At 41.1% G+C, this 17,797-nt stretch overlaps 1 protein-coding gene across 1 annotated transcript; it reads right to left on the bottom strand.

Moving 5' to 3' along the window:
* Nucleotides 1-1,329: 1,329 nt before the first annotated feature.
* Nucleotides 1,330-14,773, bottom strand: RBMX2 (RNA binding motif protein X-linked 2). The gene is made up of 6 exons (XM_070784810.1): nt 14,633-14,773; nt 14,319-14,434; nt 13,148-13,199; nt 4,766-4,895; nt 2,973-3,150; nt 1,330-2,518 (listed from the first exon to the last, which is right to left on the bottom strand). The coding sequence occupies exons 1-6, from the start codon at nt 14,695-14,697 to the stop codon at nt 1,983-1,985; spliced, it is 1,077 nt and encodes a 358-aa protein (XP_070640911.1). The 5' UTR covers nt 14,698-14,773; the 3' UTR covers nt 1,330-1,982.
* Nucleotides 14,774-17,797: the final 3,024 nt, after the last annotated feature.

Genomic DNA, 17,797 nt, shown 5'->3' with positions numbered 1-17,797 from the left:
TCCCAGTCTCCGCCAGCTCCCTCCCCACTCTCCTTCATGGACATCCCAACCACCAATGTAGGTGCACATCTCATCTAGGACCCATACAAACACACCAGTTACTTTAACTTAACACATTCACTATTAAAGCTCTAGTCCTATGTTTTACAGTGTCAGAAATTCCATTTTAATAATTCAGCAGAGGTATTAAGGTTTTGTGGACTGTTCCTATCAAATTCATAAAGGATTGATTAAATAAATAAGTAGAATAAAATAAATAAATAAAAAGAATCTCAAAATGAGAAAGAACTACCCATCAGACCAGACAGATATGCAATGGAGCTGACAAAGTGTTCCCACCTCACCAAGAGCAGCTACATGAAAAGCAGACTAATACAATATTGTAAAGTAAAAAAAATTTTTTTTAAAAAGCAGACTAAGCACAGAAGCAGGTTGGTATACCTGGCTAGCCAAAAGGTGGAAACAACCCACATGTCTATCCATTCAGGAGTGGCAAACAAAACATGGAATATCTATACAATGGGACATTATCCATAAAAACGAATGAGGTGTCTGGAGAAGGGAATGGCTACCCACTCCAATATTCTTGCCTGGAGAATTCCATGGACAGAGGAGCCTGGAAGGCTACAGTCCATGGGATCACAAAGAGTTGGACACGGCTAACATTTTCACTGATATAATATGGATGCACCTCAAAAATATTATACTAAGTGAAAGGCCCCAAACACAAAAGGCCACATGTACAATTCCACTTACATGAAATGTCCAGAATAGGTAAATCTACAGGAACTGAAAGCAGATTGGTAGTTGCCAGGGACAAGGAGGAGGAGGGGATGGGGAGGAGCTGCTTAATGGGTATACAGGGTTTCATTTTGGGGTGATGAAAATATTTTGGAACTAGATATGGTTGGTGGTTTTATAACACTGTCAATGTACCAAACTGCACTGAATGTTCCCTTTAAAATGGTTAATTTCAAGATAAATATCATATACTAATGCACTATATGGAATCTAGAAAGATGGTACTGATGAATTTGCAAGGCAGACATGGAGAAACATAGAAAACAGACTTATGGACACAGCGAGAGGGGAGGAGAGGGTGAGATGTACGGAGAGTAACATGGAAACTTTCAATAACATGTGTAAAATAGATAGCCAATGGGAATTTACTGTTATGTCTCAGGGAACTCAAACAGGGATTCTGTATCAACCTAGAGGGTTGGGATGGGGAGGGAGATAGGAGGCTCAAGAGAGAGGGGACATATGTACACCTATGGCTGATTCATGCTGATGTTTGACAGAAAACAGAATTCTGTAAAGCAATTATCCTTAAATTAAAAAATAAATAATTTTTAATTGTTAATTTCATGTGAATTTCTTCTCAATAAATAAGTTATAAGGAAAAAAATGTAGACATATCAACCAAAACAAAAACAGCAAAACTGAAAAAAGATGTCTATAATTTCAAAAAACAGGGGGCAGGTAGGCAAAAATAAGGAAGGAGCAGGCTGATGTTAAGAATCCTTATCACATTCATAGCAACCTGTCTGAACCTAGTTAAGCCACACTTCTCTGCTCAGTGGTTATAGCTGCCAACTGGAAAGGTTCTTAACATGTAGCACAAAGACTAGAATTCTAGAACTGTCTGGCATTTCCCCTTCCTGGCCATTTCATCATAAATTGGGGTCATGAATTCAATGGCCATATTTATGAACCCAGATCTAGGTACATGAATGCTCTGGTATGTGCCAAAAGTACCAAGTATATTCCCAGGGACAATGGATTCTGCTCAAAAATCCAGGATATTTAGCTGTTAAAAACTACACCTCTCTTGATGATTAGTATACTCAAGGGATCAAAAGAATTCATTCTCAAAGACTTTACATGTAAATATAGTAAAAGAATAACTGAATTTCATTGTATTTGAAAAATACAGTTCATTTTTAATTCCACCGTGCTGAATAGCTGAACAGGCTGCGATATCAGTGATACCTGAGCTCCCTGGGATTAGAGGACTCCCGGTCCCGGGAGTGCCGGGACTTTTTGTGCCGGTGGGATTTATCTCGGCTCCTACTTCTACTCCTGTGACTACGCCCCTCAGAGCCCCTGTCATGCCGCCCCTCAGAGCGCCTGTCATGTCGTCTGGAATGTATGTCTGAGCTTCGACCCCTGTCCCTCTCTCTGTGCCTGTCTTCTCTCTCTTCCCTCCTGCTTGATGACTTGTGTTCATGCTTGGACTTCTCCTTTCTTGGCTCCCTCTCTTGGTCCTCCGTTCCACTACGGCAGGTCATCCTGACCTCAGGGGAACTGGGGTGGGACTTCCGCACCTCCCTGGACTCTGACTTCTGACCCTTCTCTCCCGTCTCTGAGTGCTTGCCACTGTGCTTTTTAGAGCCAGGGTCATCCTTTTCCTTTATCATCTTGCTTCTGGGCAATGAAGAGGAGGCTGGCTGCTCTGCCTGTACCTCCCGGCCAGTCTTCTCTTTGTCTTTCTTTTTTTTCTTTTTTTCCTTTTTGTCTGGAGGAAAAGAGGGGCACAATAAGTAAGAAAAAGAAGATGGAAAAGATGGAGGATATACAAAAGGATAGCATGCTTGGCAGCAGTGTGAACCACTCACGGTCTCTACTTCTAGAAAAGTGCCTCCAAGAATCCAAGCTGGATGTCTGTCACCCTTAACATGTCAGGTTGCTGTACAAGGCAACTCCAGCTCTTAATTCTCTCTCTAAAGACCCTACCTCCAAACAGTCACGTTAGGTACCAGAGGGTTAGGACTTCAGTATATGCCTTTTGGTGGCCAGAATTTAGCCCACAGCATTAGTCTTCTGCTGATACTTCTTCTTCCCCAGTTAAAGTAAGGTTCCCCACACCTGCCCCCTTCACACTTGAGAACTGACTACCAACTCTCAGTGAAGGCTAAGAAGAGCAAACATTAAGCCTACCCAGAATCTTCTCATAGGCCTTAACCATTTACCTTTTTTGTGTTTTTTGGTGGGTTTGTCATCTTCAGAGCCCTCAGATGAACTTGGTGGAGGAGTATGAGTCCCACAGCCCCTCTCCTGCAGCTCTCTGGTCACCTCATCCATTTCTTCTGAGTCCTCAGGAAGTCGATAGTTAGATACATGATCCACTCGGATAGTTCTTCCTTTGATCTAGGACAAACAGGCACTGCTTTAGCAGATAGCTAACTATTTGCTACCAAACAGAGCCTTATATCTATTTGAACCCAGCTGCAGAAATCCATGGTTTGAACCATTCCCATTATCCTCTTGCTAATTCTGTTTCTCAGAAAATCTCAAAAGCAGACCTGCTCAAGTGATGTGTCACAGCACACATCCCTACACATTCGCTCAACCCTGGGGGCAGTCAGGTAGAGCCTGGGGCAGCTGGAGATCCTGGGAGCCTCATCAGTTTATCAGAGTTCTATATAAGTATCTCCACGTTATAAGTGTGCCATGAAGTGAAAAGAGCCTGGGAAGTACTGCCCCAAAGCATAAGCAGCATGGAAAACTGCAAGAGTTTAGATGCACAAACATGAATTACCTTCCATCTGTAACATTAATTTACGGTGAAACACACTGTGAAAAAGTCTGGAAGCTAAAGGGAATTCCTAAAATTCAGCTCAATGCTACAGCTGCTTTCTCAACACAAATGGATAAGGCCAAAGCAAACAACAGCTGGGAGGAGGTAAGGAATCTAGAAAGGACTACTTTCTTTTCTCTTAAGCCCTCACTCCTTGCTCCACCCCCACCATACTGGAACCACTGGCTCATGCTGATACTATCACTGCGAATCACAACTCTCCAGGTGAACAACAAAAAATTAAACCCTCACTTAAAACAAAAACATTTGGGCAGATACAGACTTATTCTATAGGCAATGCCATTAGAAATGTGAAATGTCTGGCTTTTACTGTTCCATTCAAGAGCAAGTTTTTACTCTTACCCCTAAGCCTGAGTACTTTCACCTATCCCATTCCACCATAAAAGGTAGAATAAAGTAACCTTTTATGGTGACTTCCTTTCACTGCTGGCGCAATCAGTGACAAATTCTCCAAGTCAAGAGTCACCCCTCCAACCCGTGACAATGCTCATTCAATGGCAGTGCTTTTCCTAAATGAGCACAGGGAGCATGTGGAGCATAGATAACCCTGACTTGCCCCATTCCCTTTTCATGTCTCACTCTCATGTCATCACTCACCCTGTCTCATTTACAAGGGTGGAGGAGAGAGAATAGAGGACAGAAAACTTCAGAATGAGTTACTTTCATAGACTTTGTCATGAGATTTTAACTAGAGAATTTTCAGGGCCCAGTACTGCTAAGTCAATGGAGACATATGAGAGACATACATGGCTAGGTCCTCAGCCACGAAACCATGATAGAACCCCAAATTCCCTGATACAGGACAGCATGAAACTGCAGTGTTTGCTAGTCTCTTTGCTCTCCAATACAGCAGAAATGAGAGTGGAGTGTGAGGAAGAAAAGGTGAAAAACAGACGCCTGGTTGGGTGCAAGATGAAGGGGAGTGGGGGGTCATGGTACCTATGCTCCTGAGGACATAGCTTGCTAAGAGATGGGGAAAAGAAACACATGTTGACAGGGTCATGAGCCAACGGAATTATTTCCTGGGGTCATTTCCCAGTCAGTATGTCGCCACACCTCTGCAACCCAGATGACCAGTACTGCCCTTGAGCCTGTAGTCATCAGCTGGGAAATGAAACTGAAACCCTACACAATGGAAAAGTTCTGTTCAGTAAGCATACTCACCTTGATCCCATTAAAATTGTCAACAGCCAGAACTGTGCTCCTCTGGTCTTCATAGCAGAGGAAACAGAATCCTTTGGATTTCCCAGTCTTCTTGTCCCGTACCAGATTAATGTTAACAATCTCCCCGTATCTATTTAATTTATAAAAGAGTAAGACACTATTGATTTAAAATGTAAAAACTTTCAGATTGGATGACAAAACAAAATTCAAATAATATAATCTGTATAGGAGACACACTGAGAACAAGATGACAAAGAAAGGTTAAAAATTAAAAGTTAGAAAAAGATATATCAAGAACACCTAATTTAAAAAATGGGAGGTAGTACTAAGATCAAAGATGAATTCAAGGCCAACCAAAGAAAACATTTAAATGTGACTACGAGGGCTCTTTTACACAGAAAAAGGTCCTAATACATAAGTCATGAAATTTTATACATAAATTAACACATCCAAAATTTTAATTAAAAATACAAAGAGCAACTAAGAGTGAAAGTTATTAGAGATTTTAACACACCACTTTGAGTTCACAACACATAAAATTGAGAAAAATAAGTCAGAGGAATTAATATAAAATTATATAACTACAAATAAACATATACTTAATAATATAAAAATTACATTGTTAAAAATATTAACATCAGACTAATAGATATACAGATATATTCGATTGTACAAAGAGTTTCTTCTCAAGAATCCATGAAACAAATATTAAAACTGACTATAGACTAGATCTCAAAGTAAACCTCAATCATCTCCAAAAACAGCACAGACCATGTTCTCCAATCAAAATATGAAACAGCTGGCAACAATAATTTCAAAACAAAAAATGCCCTAACTAGAACTTGAAACCTATTCTCCAGGCTAACTACTGGATGAAAGAGAAAGTGAAATAAAATAAAGAAATCATGGTAGAGTATTTAGAAAACAACAAAAATGGTAATATATACCAAAACTTAGTGTATGTTAGTCGCTCAGTCTTGTCCGACTCTTTGCGACCCCATGCACTATAGTCCGCCAGGCCCCTCTGTCCATGGAATTCTCCAGGCAAGAATACTGGAGTGGGTTGCCATTTCTTTCTCCAGGGGATCTTCCTGAACCAGGAATCGAACCCAGGCCTCCTGCATTGCAGGCAGATGCTTTACCGTCTGAGCTACTAGGGAAGCCCACCAAAACTTACAGGATGTGGCTAAAACCACACACACTCAGGAAAATCTGTAACATTAAAGAATTTTATTGTTAAAAAGGAAAGGGGAATTCCCCGGCAGTCACAGCGGTCAGGACTTGGTGCTTTCACTGCCAGGGTCCAGGTTCAAACCCTGGTCAGGGAACTAAGATCCCACAAGCCACAGGGGAGTGGGGGAGAGTAAATCTAAGGAAGGTAGGTGGAAGTTAATAAAGACATAATTTAATGAAAAAGAAAATAGAAAAAATTCTACCTTACTCATTATATAAAAATTAATTCCAGAAAAGTTAAAGCTTCATAAATTTAAAACTACAGTCATAAAAATACAATAGTAACTGATGGAAATGTCATAACATGATCACATACATATACCTCAGCCCAAAATCTAGAATCTTACTTAAAAGAAAACACTAGAAATGATTCAACTATGGTATTCAGCTATTTAACACTATTTAATATTGTAGGTATTGGCCCATGTGATTAGACAGGAGAAAACAGATATAAAAAAAGAGTAAATATATGTGTATGTATAACTGACTCATTTTGCTGCACAGCAGAAACAAATACAACACTGTAAATCAACTATACTCTAATTTTAAAAATTAATTAAAAAAGTAAAGCTATCTCTGTATGAAGATTATATATGATGATATATATAGAAAACCCAAGAGAAGCAATGATAAACAATGATAAAAACAAACTATATAACAAATCTGTAGGATAACAAGATATAAAGACAACAAAAATAAACCACCCTCTTACAAACAATAAGATATAAGGAAAGAGGAGCCCCATTTGTAACAGCAACAGCAAAAAGATAAAATACTTAAAAATAAATGTAAAAACAAACAATGTACAAGGTCTATGCAAAGAAAACTCTTAAAAACTACTGATATTCTGGGAGGTGGGTCATAGAGGATCCTGCTGTGATGTATGTCAGAGAGTGTTTTGCCTATGTTCTCCTCTAGGAGTTTTATAGTTTCTGGTCTTACGTTGAGATCTTTAATCCATTTTGAGTTTATTTTTGTATATGGTGTTAGAAAGTGTTCTAGTTTCATTCTTTTACAAGTGGCTGACCAGATTTCCCAGCACCACTTGTTAAAGAGATTGTCTTTAATCCATTGTCTATTCTTGCCTCCTTTGTCAAAGATAAGGTGTCCATATGTGCGTGGATTTATCTCTGGGCTTTCTATTTTGTTCCATTGATCTATATTTCTGTCTTTGTGCCAGTACCATACTGTCTTGATAACTGTGGCTTTGTAGTAGAGCCTGAAGTCAGGTAGGTTGATTCCTCCAGTTCCATTTTTCTTTCTCAAGATCGCTTTGGCTATTCGAGGTTTTTTGTATTTCCATACAAATTGTGAAATTATTTGTTCTAGCTCTGTGAAGAATACTGTTGGTAGCTTGATAGGGATTGCATTGAATCTATAAATTGCTTTGGGTAGTATACTCATTTTCACTATATTGATTCTTCCAATCCATGAACATGGTATATTTCTCCATCTATTAGTGTCCTCTTTGATTTCTTTCACCAGTGTTTTATAAATAAACAAATGGGACCTAATTAAACTTAAAAGCTTCTGCACATCAAAGGAAACTATTAGCAAGGTGAAAAGACAGCCTTCAGAATGGGAGAAAATAATAGCAAATGAAGCAACTGACAAACAACTAATCTCAAAAATATACAAGCAACTCCTACAGCTCAACTCCAGAAAAATAAATGACCCAATCAAAAAATGGGCCAAAGATCTAAATAGACATTTCTCCAAAGAAGACATACAGATGGCTAACAAACACATGAAAAGATGCTCAACATCACTCATTATCAGAGAAATGCAAATCAAAACCACTATGAGGTACCATTTCACACCAGTCAGAATGGCTGCGATCCAAAAGTCTACAAGCAATAAATGCTGGAGAGGGTGTGGAGAAAAGGGAACCCTCTTACACTGTTGGTGGGAATGCAAACTAGTACAGCCACTATGGAGAACAGTGTGGAGATTCCTTAAAAAACTGGAAATAGAACTGCCTTATGATCCAGCAATCCCACTGCTGGGCATACACACTGAGGAAACCAGAAGGGAAAGAGACACGTGTACCCCAATGTTCATCACAGCACTGTTTATAATAGCCAGGACATGGAAGCAACCTAGATGTCCTTCAGCAGATGAATGGATAAGAAAGCTGTGGTACATATACACAATGGAGTATTACTCAGCCATTAAAAAGAATACATTTGAATCAGTCCTAATGAGGTGGATGAAACTGGAGCCTATTATACAGAGTGAAGTAAGCCAGAAGGAAAAATACCAATACAGTATACTAACGCATATATATGGAATTTAGAAAGATGGTAACGATAACCCTGTATACGAGACAGCAAAAGAGACACTGATGTATAGAACAGGCTTATGGACTCTGTGGGAGAGGGAGAGGGTGGGAAGATTTGGGAGAATGGCATTGAAACATGTGAAATGTCATGTATGAAACGAGATGCCAGTCCAGGTTCAATGCACGATGCTGGATGCTTGGGGCTGGTGCACTGGGACGACCCAGAGGGATGGTATGGGGAGGGAGGAGGGAGGAGGGTTCAGGATGGGGAACACATGAGAAATAAAGGAATAAAAAAAAAAAAAGAAATACAGATTTTAAAAGCTGTGGTAATATATACCTATTAAAATAAATATAAGTAACAAAAAAAAAAAAAAACTACTGAAAGACACAAACACAGTTTTCAATAAAGACACCTCTTTTTCTTGCATAAGATGACTCAACATTATAAAGATATCAAAATCACCTCCCAAGTTAATACTTCTGTATAAGGGTGACACTCCAATTTGCTGGGGGAAAATATAGAGTTTTAAATAAATGCTGTTGGGACAACTAGATAGCCATTTGAAAAAATATGAAATTGGGTCCATATCTCACACTATACATCAGAATAACTCTAAATGGATCAGAGATTTCAATGCATAAAACTGAAACTATACAAGTATTAGAAGAGAACATGGATGGGTGGGGAGAAATACTTTCTAATTATGACTCAAATCCAGAAGCTTAAAAAACTGATAAATTTGATCACTGCTGCTGCTGCTGCTTAGTTGCTTCAGTCGTGTCTGACTCTGTGCGACCCCATAGACGGCAGCCCACCAGGCTCCCCCGTCCCTGGGATTCTCCAGGCAAGAACACTGGAGTGGGTTGCCATTTCCTTCTCCAATGCATGAAAGTGAAAAGTGAAAGTGAAGTCGCTCAGTCGTGTCTGACTCTCAGCAACCCCATGGACTGCAGCCTACCAGGCTCCTCCGTCCATGGGATTTTCCAGGCAAGAGTACTGGAGTGGGGTGCCATTGCCTTCTCCAGCAATTAGAGGACAGACTATACAGGGGCAGCATGAGGGAGTCTGGGGGATGATGGAATTGTCCTTCATCCTAATTGTAAGGGTGATTACACAAATCTATTCAAGTATCAAAAAAAAAAAATCTCATAGGACTGTACATCCCCTAAAAAGTCAATGTTACCATAAGATCATTTAAACATATGAATAAATGACCACATAAAAATTTAAAAATAATAATTTTGCAAAGAAAAAAAATCACAATAAACAAAGTCAAATGACAAACTAGGAGAAAACGTCTGCAATTTACATCACAGATTAAGGCCAGAAAGCCATTTTTTTTCCTTTTGCTATAAAGGACATTATCAGGACAACTGGAAGTCAAATAAAGTCTATAGATTAGATAACAGTGTAACAGTGTTGATTTCCTGAATTTGATCACTATCCTGAAGTTAAATGTCCCGGTATTTTGGGAAATACACACCGAAGAATTTAGGGGTAAATGTGCATCATGTCTGCAATTGACCCCCAAATGGTTCAGAAAAAAAATAATATGCATATAGGTGGAGAGAAATAATAAAGCAAATGTGATAAAATGCTAACATCTGGGGACTCTTGAGTAAAGGGGATATAGGTATTCTTCATTCTATTTCATAACTTTCCTGTTTTAACCCAGAAATTATTTCAAGTATTTCAAAAGAAAAAGTAAAAGAAAAAAGAATACAGGAGCTGGCTTGACAGGATAACTACAGACCAAACTGGGACAGTTTGAGCATCAAGAAATAATAATGGCAATGTAGTATAACACATCAAATTAAAAAAATTAGTCCACAGCAATACAATACATGATAAAGTGTTAAAAACAATAAGTTAATACATGAAGGGCTCTTGTAAAATCAGTAAGAAAATGAGGAACACACTAACAGGGAAAAAATAGGCAAATGATCTTAATAGACAATTTACAAAGAAAAAGAATAAGGGCCTATAAATCTACGAAGAGATGTTCTACCTCCCAGATGATGAAATAAAGGCAAAGTAAAATAATAATGAGAAGTCATATGGCAATATTTTCTTAAAATAACCATTACTGATTAGGATTCAGGAAAATGAGCATTCCAGTCAGAGTGAAAACTGACAACCTTTTCAGAGAGTAATTTGACAATGTTTATAAATTAATTTCATGAAGGAAACCATCAGGGAGGCATACAAAGATGTATATATCACAATGTACACTGCAGTATAATTCGTAACAGCAAAATACTGGAAATAATGCCCAACATTGAAAAGAAGACAATAAATACACAAAGATGTTAACATTTTTTTCTTAAAGTACATTCTTATTTTATTCTTCGTACTTTTTTCTTTTTCCCGTGTTCTACAACAACTATACATTACTCTGATAATCAGAAAACAAAATATTTTTTGAAAGCCACTGTTGTCAGTGACACAGGCAATCATCATGGAGAGCAATGTGTGGAGCCAAAACAGAGAACCGGACTAAACACACACACCAGTGATCATCACTCAATGCAAATAAGACAAAAACAGCTCCCAGGTGGAAGACTGGACTAGGCAGAGCTACCAAAAAGGCATGGAAGTTATAGGCTGTACCTACTGTGAACTTCCCAATACCCAAGAGTTGGAAAAAGCAGCCTCAGGCCCTGCCAGGGCCCTCTACCATGGCCTTTTTCTTGCCCAATTTCTTTCCCAAGGCCTTCTGTCCTATATATGGCCCAACCAATCAGCCAGGGACCTCTGCCCACTGGATGGTCCAACCATTCCCTGCCATGGCAATGCCTCTGCCAGGGTGTGCCAGCCACTGTCTGCTTGCCCAACCTCTTTTATCATGGTTCTCTGCCTGAGGACTCCACAGTCCAGGGGTCATGGCTCTCTGCTGCTCTGAGCTGCCAAGGCCTTCTGGCACCTATGGACTAACTACTCTGTGTAGCTTTGTGGTTGTACCCAACCCCTCTCCTACCAGCTGCCACTACTAATGTGAGCTGCCAAGACTCTCTCCCACCTAGTGCTGCTGCAATCATCTCGTAGCAGAATGAAGAATATAAGATTCTCCTATTCATTCTTATCCCTCATCAGCCTGTGATTCTCAGTCTCCAGTTAAAGAGACGGGCTCTGCTCACTAACCTTACACTCAACTAGAAACAACAACAACGAAAAAAACTACTGCCTAAACCTTTTGCTTTTTTCCCAGTTCCTCTGTGCTTTGCCCTAATCCTACAGTGCCACACAGGTGTGGGCCCAGAATGGCCCCATGAATGAATTACCCACAGTTTATAAGAGCCCAAGGAGATGGGCCAACAGAGTACCTTCCTAGGAGTTCCAGTCTGTTCCAGTGTAGGCTTCAGTGAAAAGACAATAAAAATAGACCAGAATCTCCAAGACAGGCTCCTGTATCAACCAACTTCTTGGATTTGGCACATTGGAGAGTTACAGAACCATGTCCTGGGACTGATCTAGACCAGAACAGAAGCTTCAGGCCCCCCAATGCAGGGAGGCCAGTCAGTCTAGAGTTAAAATAAATGGGCTTTTGTGATGCCATAAAATGCATTACAACTTCCTGATGTTCAAGCTGGTTTTAGAAAAGGCAGAGGAACCAGAGATCAAATTGCCAACATCCACTGGATCATGGAAAAAGCAAGACAGTTCCAGAAAAACATCTATTTCTGCTTTATTGACTGTGCCAAAGCCTTTGACTGTGTGGATCACAATAAACTGTGGACAATTCTGAAAGAGATGGGAATACCAGACCACCTGACCTGCCTCTTCAGAAATCTGTATGCAGGTCAGGAAGCATCAGTCAGAACTGGACATGGAACAACAGACTGGTTCCAAATAGGAAAAGGAGTACGTCAAGGCTGTATATTGTCACCCTGCTTATTTAACTTCTATGCAGAGTACATCATGAGAAACACTGGACTGGAAGAAACACAAGCTGGAATCAAGATTGCCGGGAGAAATATCAATAACCTCAGATATGCAGATGACACCACCCTTATGGCAGAAAGTGAAGAGGAACTAAAAAGCCTCTTGATGAAAGTGAAAGAGGAGAGTGAAAAAGTTGGCTTAAAGCTCAACATTCAGAAAACGAAGATCATGGCATCCGGTCCCATCACTTCGTGGGAAATAGATGGGGAAACAGTGGAAACAGTGTCAGACTTTATTTTTCTGGGCTCCAAAATCACTGCAGATGGTGATTGCAGCCATGAAATTAAAAGACGCTTACTCCTTGGAAGGAAAGTTATGACCAACCTAGAGAGCATATTCAAAAGCAGAGACATTACTCTGCCAACAAAGGTCTGTCTAGTCAAGGCTATGGTTTTTCCTGTGGTCCTGTATGGATGTGAGAGTTGGACTGTGAAGAAGGCTGAGCGCCGAAGAATTGATGCTTTTGAAGTGTGGTGTTGGAGAAGACTCTTGAGAGTCCCTTGGACTGCAAGGAGATCCAACCAGTCCATTCTGAAGGAGATCAGCCCTGGGATTTCTTTGGAAGGAATGATGCTAAAGCTGAAACTCCAGTACTTTGGCCATCTCACGTGAAGACTTGACTCATTGGAAAAGACTCTTGATGCTGGGAGGGATTGGGGGCAAGAGGAGAAGGGGACGACAGAGGATGAGATGGCTGGATGGCATCACTGACTCGATGGACGTGAGTCTGAGTGAACTCCGGGAGTTGGTGATGGTCAGGGAGGCCTGGCATGCTGCGATTCATGGGGTTGCAAAGAGTCGGACACGACTGAGTGACTGAACTGAACTGAAAATGCATTACAGAAGCAAACTACTCTGATGACCCAGAAGGTAAGAAATAAAAAAGTGACTTACTAAAAAGAAGGAAAAAAAGGTGACTTACTGTGAGAACACACAAATGATGTCCCCTTCAGTCAGTTCATAAGGAAGTCCCCCTCAAAAAGAGAAACACATTTCAGTTCAGCAAACACTTACCAAGTGTCTACAATGTACCATGCATGCACTAGGCCAGGCACTGGGATGCAAATCAGAATAAGCAACAGGGCCTTCCCTCAAAGAACCTAGTCTAATGCAATGACAGAAGCACACAGAAAATGCAGCAGTAATACAGAAAAAGGAGTGATTAACTTTGAGTGGAAAATCTGGGGTCATCCCTAACCAAACTAACCCCCCTCACACCCAAAATCTTCTGGACAAAGCAGATAGTTTCCAGCACAAAACTTGGCTTCCAAAAACATATCTTGAACTCATGTGCTCTCTATCTGCAAATTCACAGCTAAGGTCCAAAATCAGTTTAAATATGCAAATATTAACCCCATCTCACAAGGACTAAGGATTATAAAGTCAATTATTAAGCATTTCATAGGAAATAATTTTCCCTGCAAATGTTTCCTTCCTCATCAATAGAATGGGGATATTACAGTTCTAACTTCACAGAATTGTTATAATAGTTAAATAAATGGAAATAAAATGCTTAACACAATGTCTGGTGCAATAACCTCTTTGAATAAACTGTCAAATTACCGCATATGACACAAAGTGAATATAGAGATGGTGATATGGCCACGGATAGAAGGCAGGAGATAATTAGATGAGGAAAATAAACTCTGAGGGAAGGAGAATGAGGAGGGGAGGGAGTTGGCAGTAATATGAGATAGGGGCTAAGACCATGAGTTCTAGAGTGCCATAGTTCTGGCTGTTCCACTTCCTAAGCTATGTGACCTGAAGTCATTAACTTCTCTGCACCTGTTTCTTTAGTTGTATAAATGGGGAGGGACAGGAGGATGGTAGTAACGGTATCTGAGAAACCAAGTGGCACGATTCTCAGCACAGTGAACGGCCGGCAGTACCTATTATGAGCACTGACTTGGCAGAGAGAGCAAATTAGAAATGGGAAGAAAACAGACAAGGAAAACGTATTTACAGAGAGACAGCGGAAGGGAATAAATGTGGGTGGTGAATGTCGGGAGGAATGTAAGGCGGGAACGCTGAAATGTTAGGAAGCAGGGCAGGAGGGAAGGAGGAGCCCTACGAGAGGAAAACGTGGGCCTCACCCAGGAAGATCCAAGCGCTGTCCTTGTACTCGTTGTGCCAAGACACCTTCTCCGCCACCCCCAGTTCGACCTCACGCTCATTCAGCTCATTAATCAGCTTCACTTTAGTTAAAGGGCTAAACCGGAAGGAAAAGCGGGCATGTAAGCGCGCCCCGGCCTGAGGTACAACAGAACAAAACCGAGAGACTAATTTTCTAGACTCCCCGCCTCTCCCGCCCGTCAGCCCCGCAGATGCTCTACCACCTCAGCCCGGGTGGGTTGGCCCCGGGCCCCAGTTCCCCCGACCCCTCCTTAGAGGACAGTTAAGGCCTTACTTCATCTCCGCGGGTTCAGGCTCAGAACCTAGGAAGCAACTTCCCGGAGAAGCCGCAAGACGCATGCGCGGTCCCGGCGCCTCGCGCCCATTGCTTGCCGCGGAGCTTGCGCCACGCCGGAAGAGCACTGGCGCGCCGGGGGCGTAGCGCCTGAGCACTAGAGCTAGCAGCGGCTTTCCTCGTTCGGCGGTGCTTGCTCTTTAATCAGAGAGTTTTTCTCTGGTCCATTTGTACGTTCCTCCGAAAAATTGGGCAAGGGTGCGAGCCTGGTCTGTTCAGGACTCCTAGCTCCTGGACGACACCTGGCATTGATTAGCTTAGCTACAAATGTTTGCTGAATTAAGACTGAAAAAGTGCCTGATACGGCGACTTAAGTCGTAGCCTTCGCTCCCAAATTCCGCCTCCATCCTTCACTCCCAATCAGTAACTCACACGCGCACCCCCAACAAAGCATCCTTGTTCAAGAGTGACGGCAGAAAAGTAAAGAAGATATCTGAAAGGGTGAATTTTTTTTCTCTCTCAAATCCCAATGCATAGGCAACTGACAAGTATACCGCCGTAAGCTGAATTGTATACCCAGACTTGTGTGAAAAGCGGCTACCCCTTTTCCACAGTCTCCCAAGGGAGGTAGAAATTCGTATTGTTAAATTAATAGCTAACAGTTGAGCAGACAATACTAAATTGTGTGCTAATCAATTCATATGCATTGGCTTTCTATCCTCACAACAGCCCTGTGATGTCTGTGATACAATTACTCTCTCCATTTTATAGAAGAAACTGAGGTTCAAAGGAGTTAAATATTAATGGTTTGAAAGGTACTCTGTCTACCGTCTGGTTGATTTATGAATCCATACTGAGCATCTATATATGTTTTGTACAGAAAGTCTGTAGACAGAATTGTAAGGTTGGGTTCTTTGCCTTCAAAGAGCTGATAATATTGAGCATACAGGATATATCTGCTTTATAGATTTCACTCCAGAAATAATCAGGAACCTATAGAAGAGGTGGTGACATAATAGTGTGTGAATAAACCATATTGAGGATTTAATCCATCTTGCACATGTTCACATCAGTATCTGGTCTGAGACCATGCATGGTCTAAAAGTGAAATTCCGGAGCTGTGTAGTTCTCTGTGTAGCCCTAGCTCAGGACCCCTGAAACTAGGCACTTCGTAGAAGTACTTTGATGATGACGGTGATGATGACAACTGTACCCTCAATGGTTCACCATGTACCCAATGTCTTGCTAAGAAGCAGAACAGAATCTGCCCATAAATGACAGTTTCTCTTCATTCATTCTGTGTCTCTTCCCTTCCCCCACTCCAACCCAGCTATTCATTAACTTGGTAGAATCACATTGGCAATGAAAACTAAACAGTGACAGATTGCATAGGGGTTTTATCTGCTCCTAGAAACCTTAGGTTGCCTAGTTGTAGGGTTGAAGTAGTCACTGCAAAGTGGTAAACTAGCTTGCAGTATTATCTGGCTGAATTCTTCCATCAACTATGAAATTAGAGAATTGGAGCAATACCTAGGCCTTGGTCATCAGAGTTCAAAAGGAAGCTGAAGCAAAAGAGGGGAGTAAGACCAACCAAATAATAGATACCTGGGATGGCAAACTCTGGTCCTCCTGTCAGACATTAAATTCAGAAGGTCCTCTGGATTCTCATCCCCTTTCCACTCAGACTTATGGAAATCTCTAGGCATCACCTTACCTACCAATTCCTACCAATTGGAAGTATATCCGTGGAGATGTCCCAGGCAAACTGGGAAGGTTTTCAGCTCTCCCAGCTTCTACTCCTTTCTTCACCAGTAACATTCATTTAGCACCCATTGAATGCAGAGCTCATTTCTAGGTTCAGTGGGTAATGCTAAGGAAATTGACGGCAGTCCCCACATTCAAGGAAAGGCTCAACAATATGGCTAGTCAAATTCATCTCTCCACTTCTGAACACCACACTACATCCACATACACTTTCCCTCCTGACTTCTCTGTTTCAGGGAATGTTATCGCCATTTTCCTTGTTGCCCATGTTCAAAAACAGGGATGTCATGCTTGTATTTCCCTATTCCTATTTACCCAAAGATATCTATCCAAACACCAATTCCTAATAACTGCGCCACTTCAGTGTCGGTCAAACACATCCTGTCTACTGTCAGTGATGTTCTGAGTCATCATCACATGCCTCCTAGCTCTTTCAGTACTCTTATAGCTGCCCCAGCCCCTATTCTTCAGTCTTTTCTCCAACTGCTCCCCTGCCCCATGAAGCCTCAGTTTCAGCCAGGCTCCACTTCTATCTGTTATCTCAAGGGCCCCTTTCATTATCCAACCTAGATACCTCTTCTGAGACATCCATATATCCCTGGGCCACTCACCTCTCTCTGACTGAAACCTGCCCAAGCTCCAAACTCCAATCAAGGCATTTCTCGTTCAGGAAACTTTTCCTGACCTTACCAGCCTGCAGTGATGGCCCCCACTTCTGAACTCTGCAGTTCTTCACAGAACTACACAGTTCTTTTATGTTCTCCCCCTAGAAAGACTGTGAGGTCCTAGAAGGTAAAGACTGCATCTTTAAGCTCTCAGTACCTCAAACTTCAAACACATAGCAAGTGCACAATACAATTATTGGTTAATGAAACTGAAAATACAGCTATGGTTACCTTTATGGAAACACATGAGGGTAAAGGGAAAGAGGCTTTTATTTTCCCTTTGTCCCTTTCTATACCATTATAATTTTCTTACCTTTACCCAGGTATCTTTTCTTTATCACATTTTCATTGCCATGTTACCTTGGCAGAAAGAGCATGAACTTAATTTTCTTGGCTTTTGTCTTTTATTCACCCATTCAACAAATATTTATTGAGCAACTATTATATGCTAGACACTGGTATAAGTGCTGGAGATATAACAGCAATCAAAGGAAGTGGAATTCCTGTCCTTATGGAGTTTACACTCTTATTGAGAAGAAGGAAAATTACATGAAAATACATCCAATCTTGATAAATACTATGCAGGAAAAATAAAGCAGCATTGGTGACAGAGAGCAGGAGAGTGTTGCTATTTTATAAACGGTGTCAGTCAAAGAAGCCCCTTCCCCAGTAAATGACATGAAGGCAGAGATCTACAAGAAGATGAGGAGCAACACTTGGAGATATCTGAGAGAAG

This window comes from Bos indicus, chromosome X, assembly GCF_029378745.1.
Source record: "Bos indicus isolate NIAB-ARS_2022 breed Sahiwal x Tharparkar chromosome X, NIAB-ARS_B.indTharparkar_mat_pri_1.0, whole genome shotgun sequence".
NCBI classification, from domain to species: domain Eukaryota; kingdom Metazoa; phylum Chordata; class Mammalia; order Artiodactyla; family Bovidae; genus Bos; species Bos indicus.
The sequence above is the reverse complement of the archived record's forward strand: the minus strand, read 5'-3'. Positions and strand labels throughout refer to the sequence as shown.

Coding starts and splice junctions, on each gene's coding strand:
- RBMX2 (XM_070784810.1), bottom strand. CDS start 14,697: ATGCGTCTTGCGGCTTCTCCGGGAAGTTGCTTCCTAGGTTCTGAGCCT. Junction 4,896..13,147: donor ATCATTTGTGTGTTCTCACA/GTAAGTCACCTT, acceptor TAAATTAAATAG/ATACGGGGAGATTGTTAACA. Junction 3,151..4,765: donor ACAATTTTAATGGGATCAAG/GTGAGTATGCTT, acceptor TGTTTGTCCTAG/ATCAAAGGAAGAACTATCCG.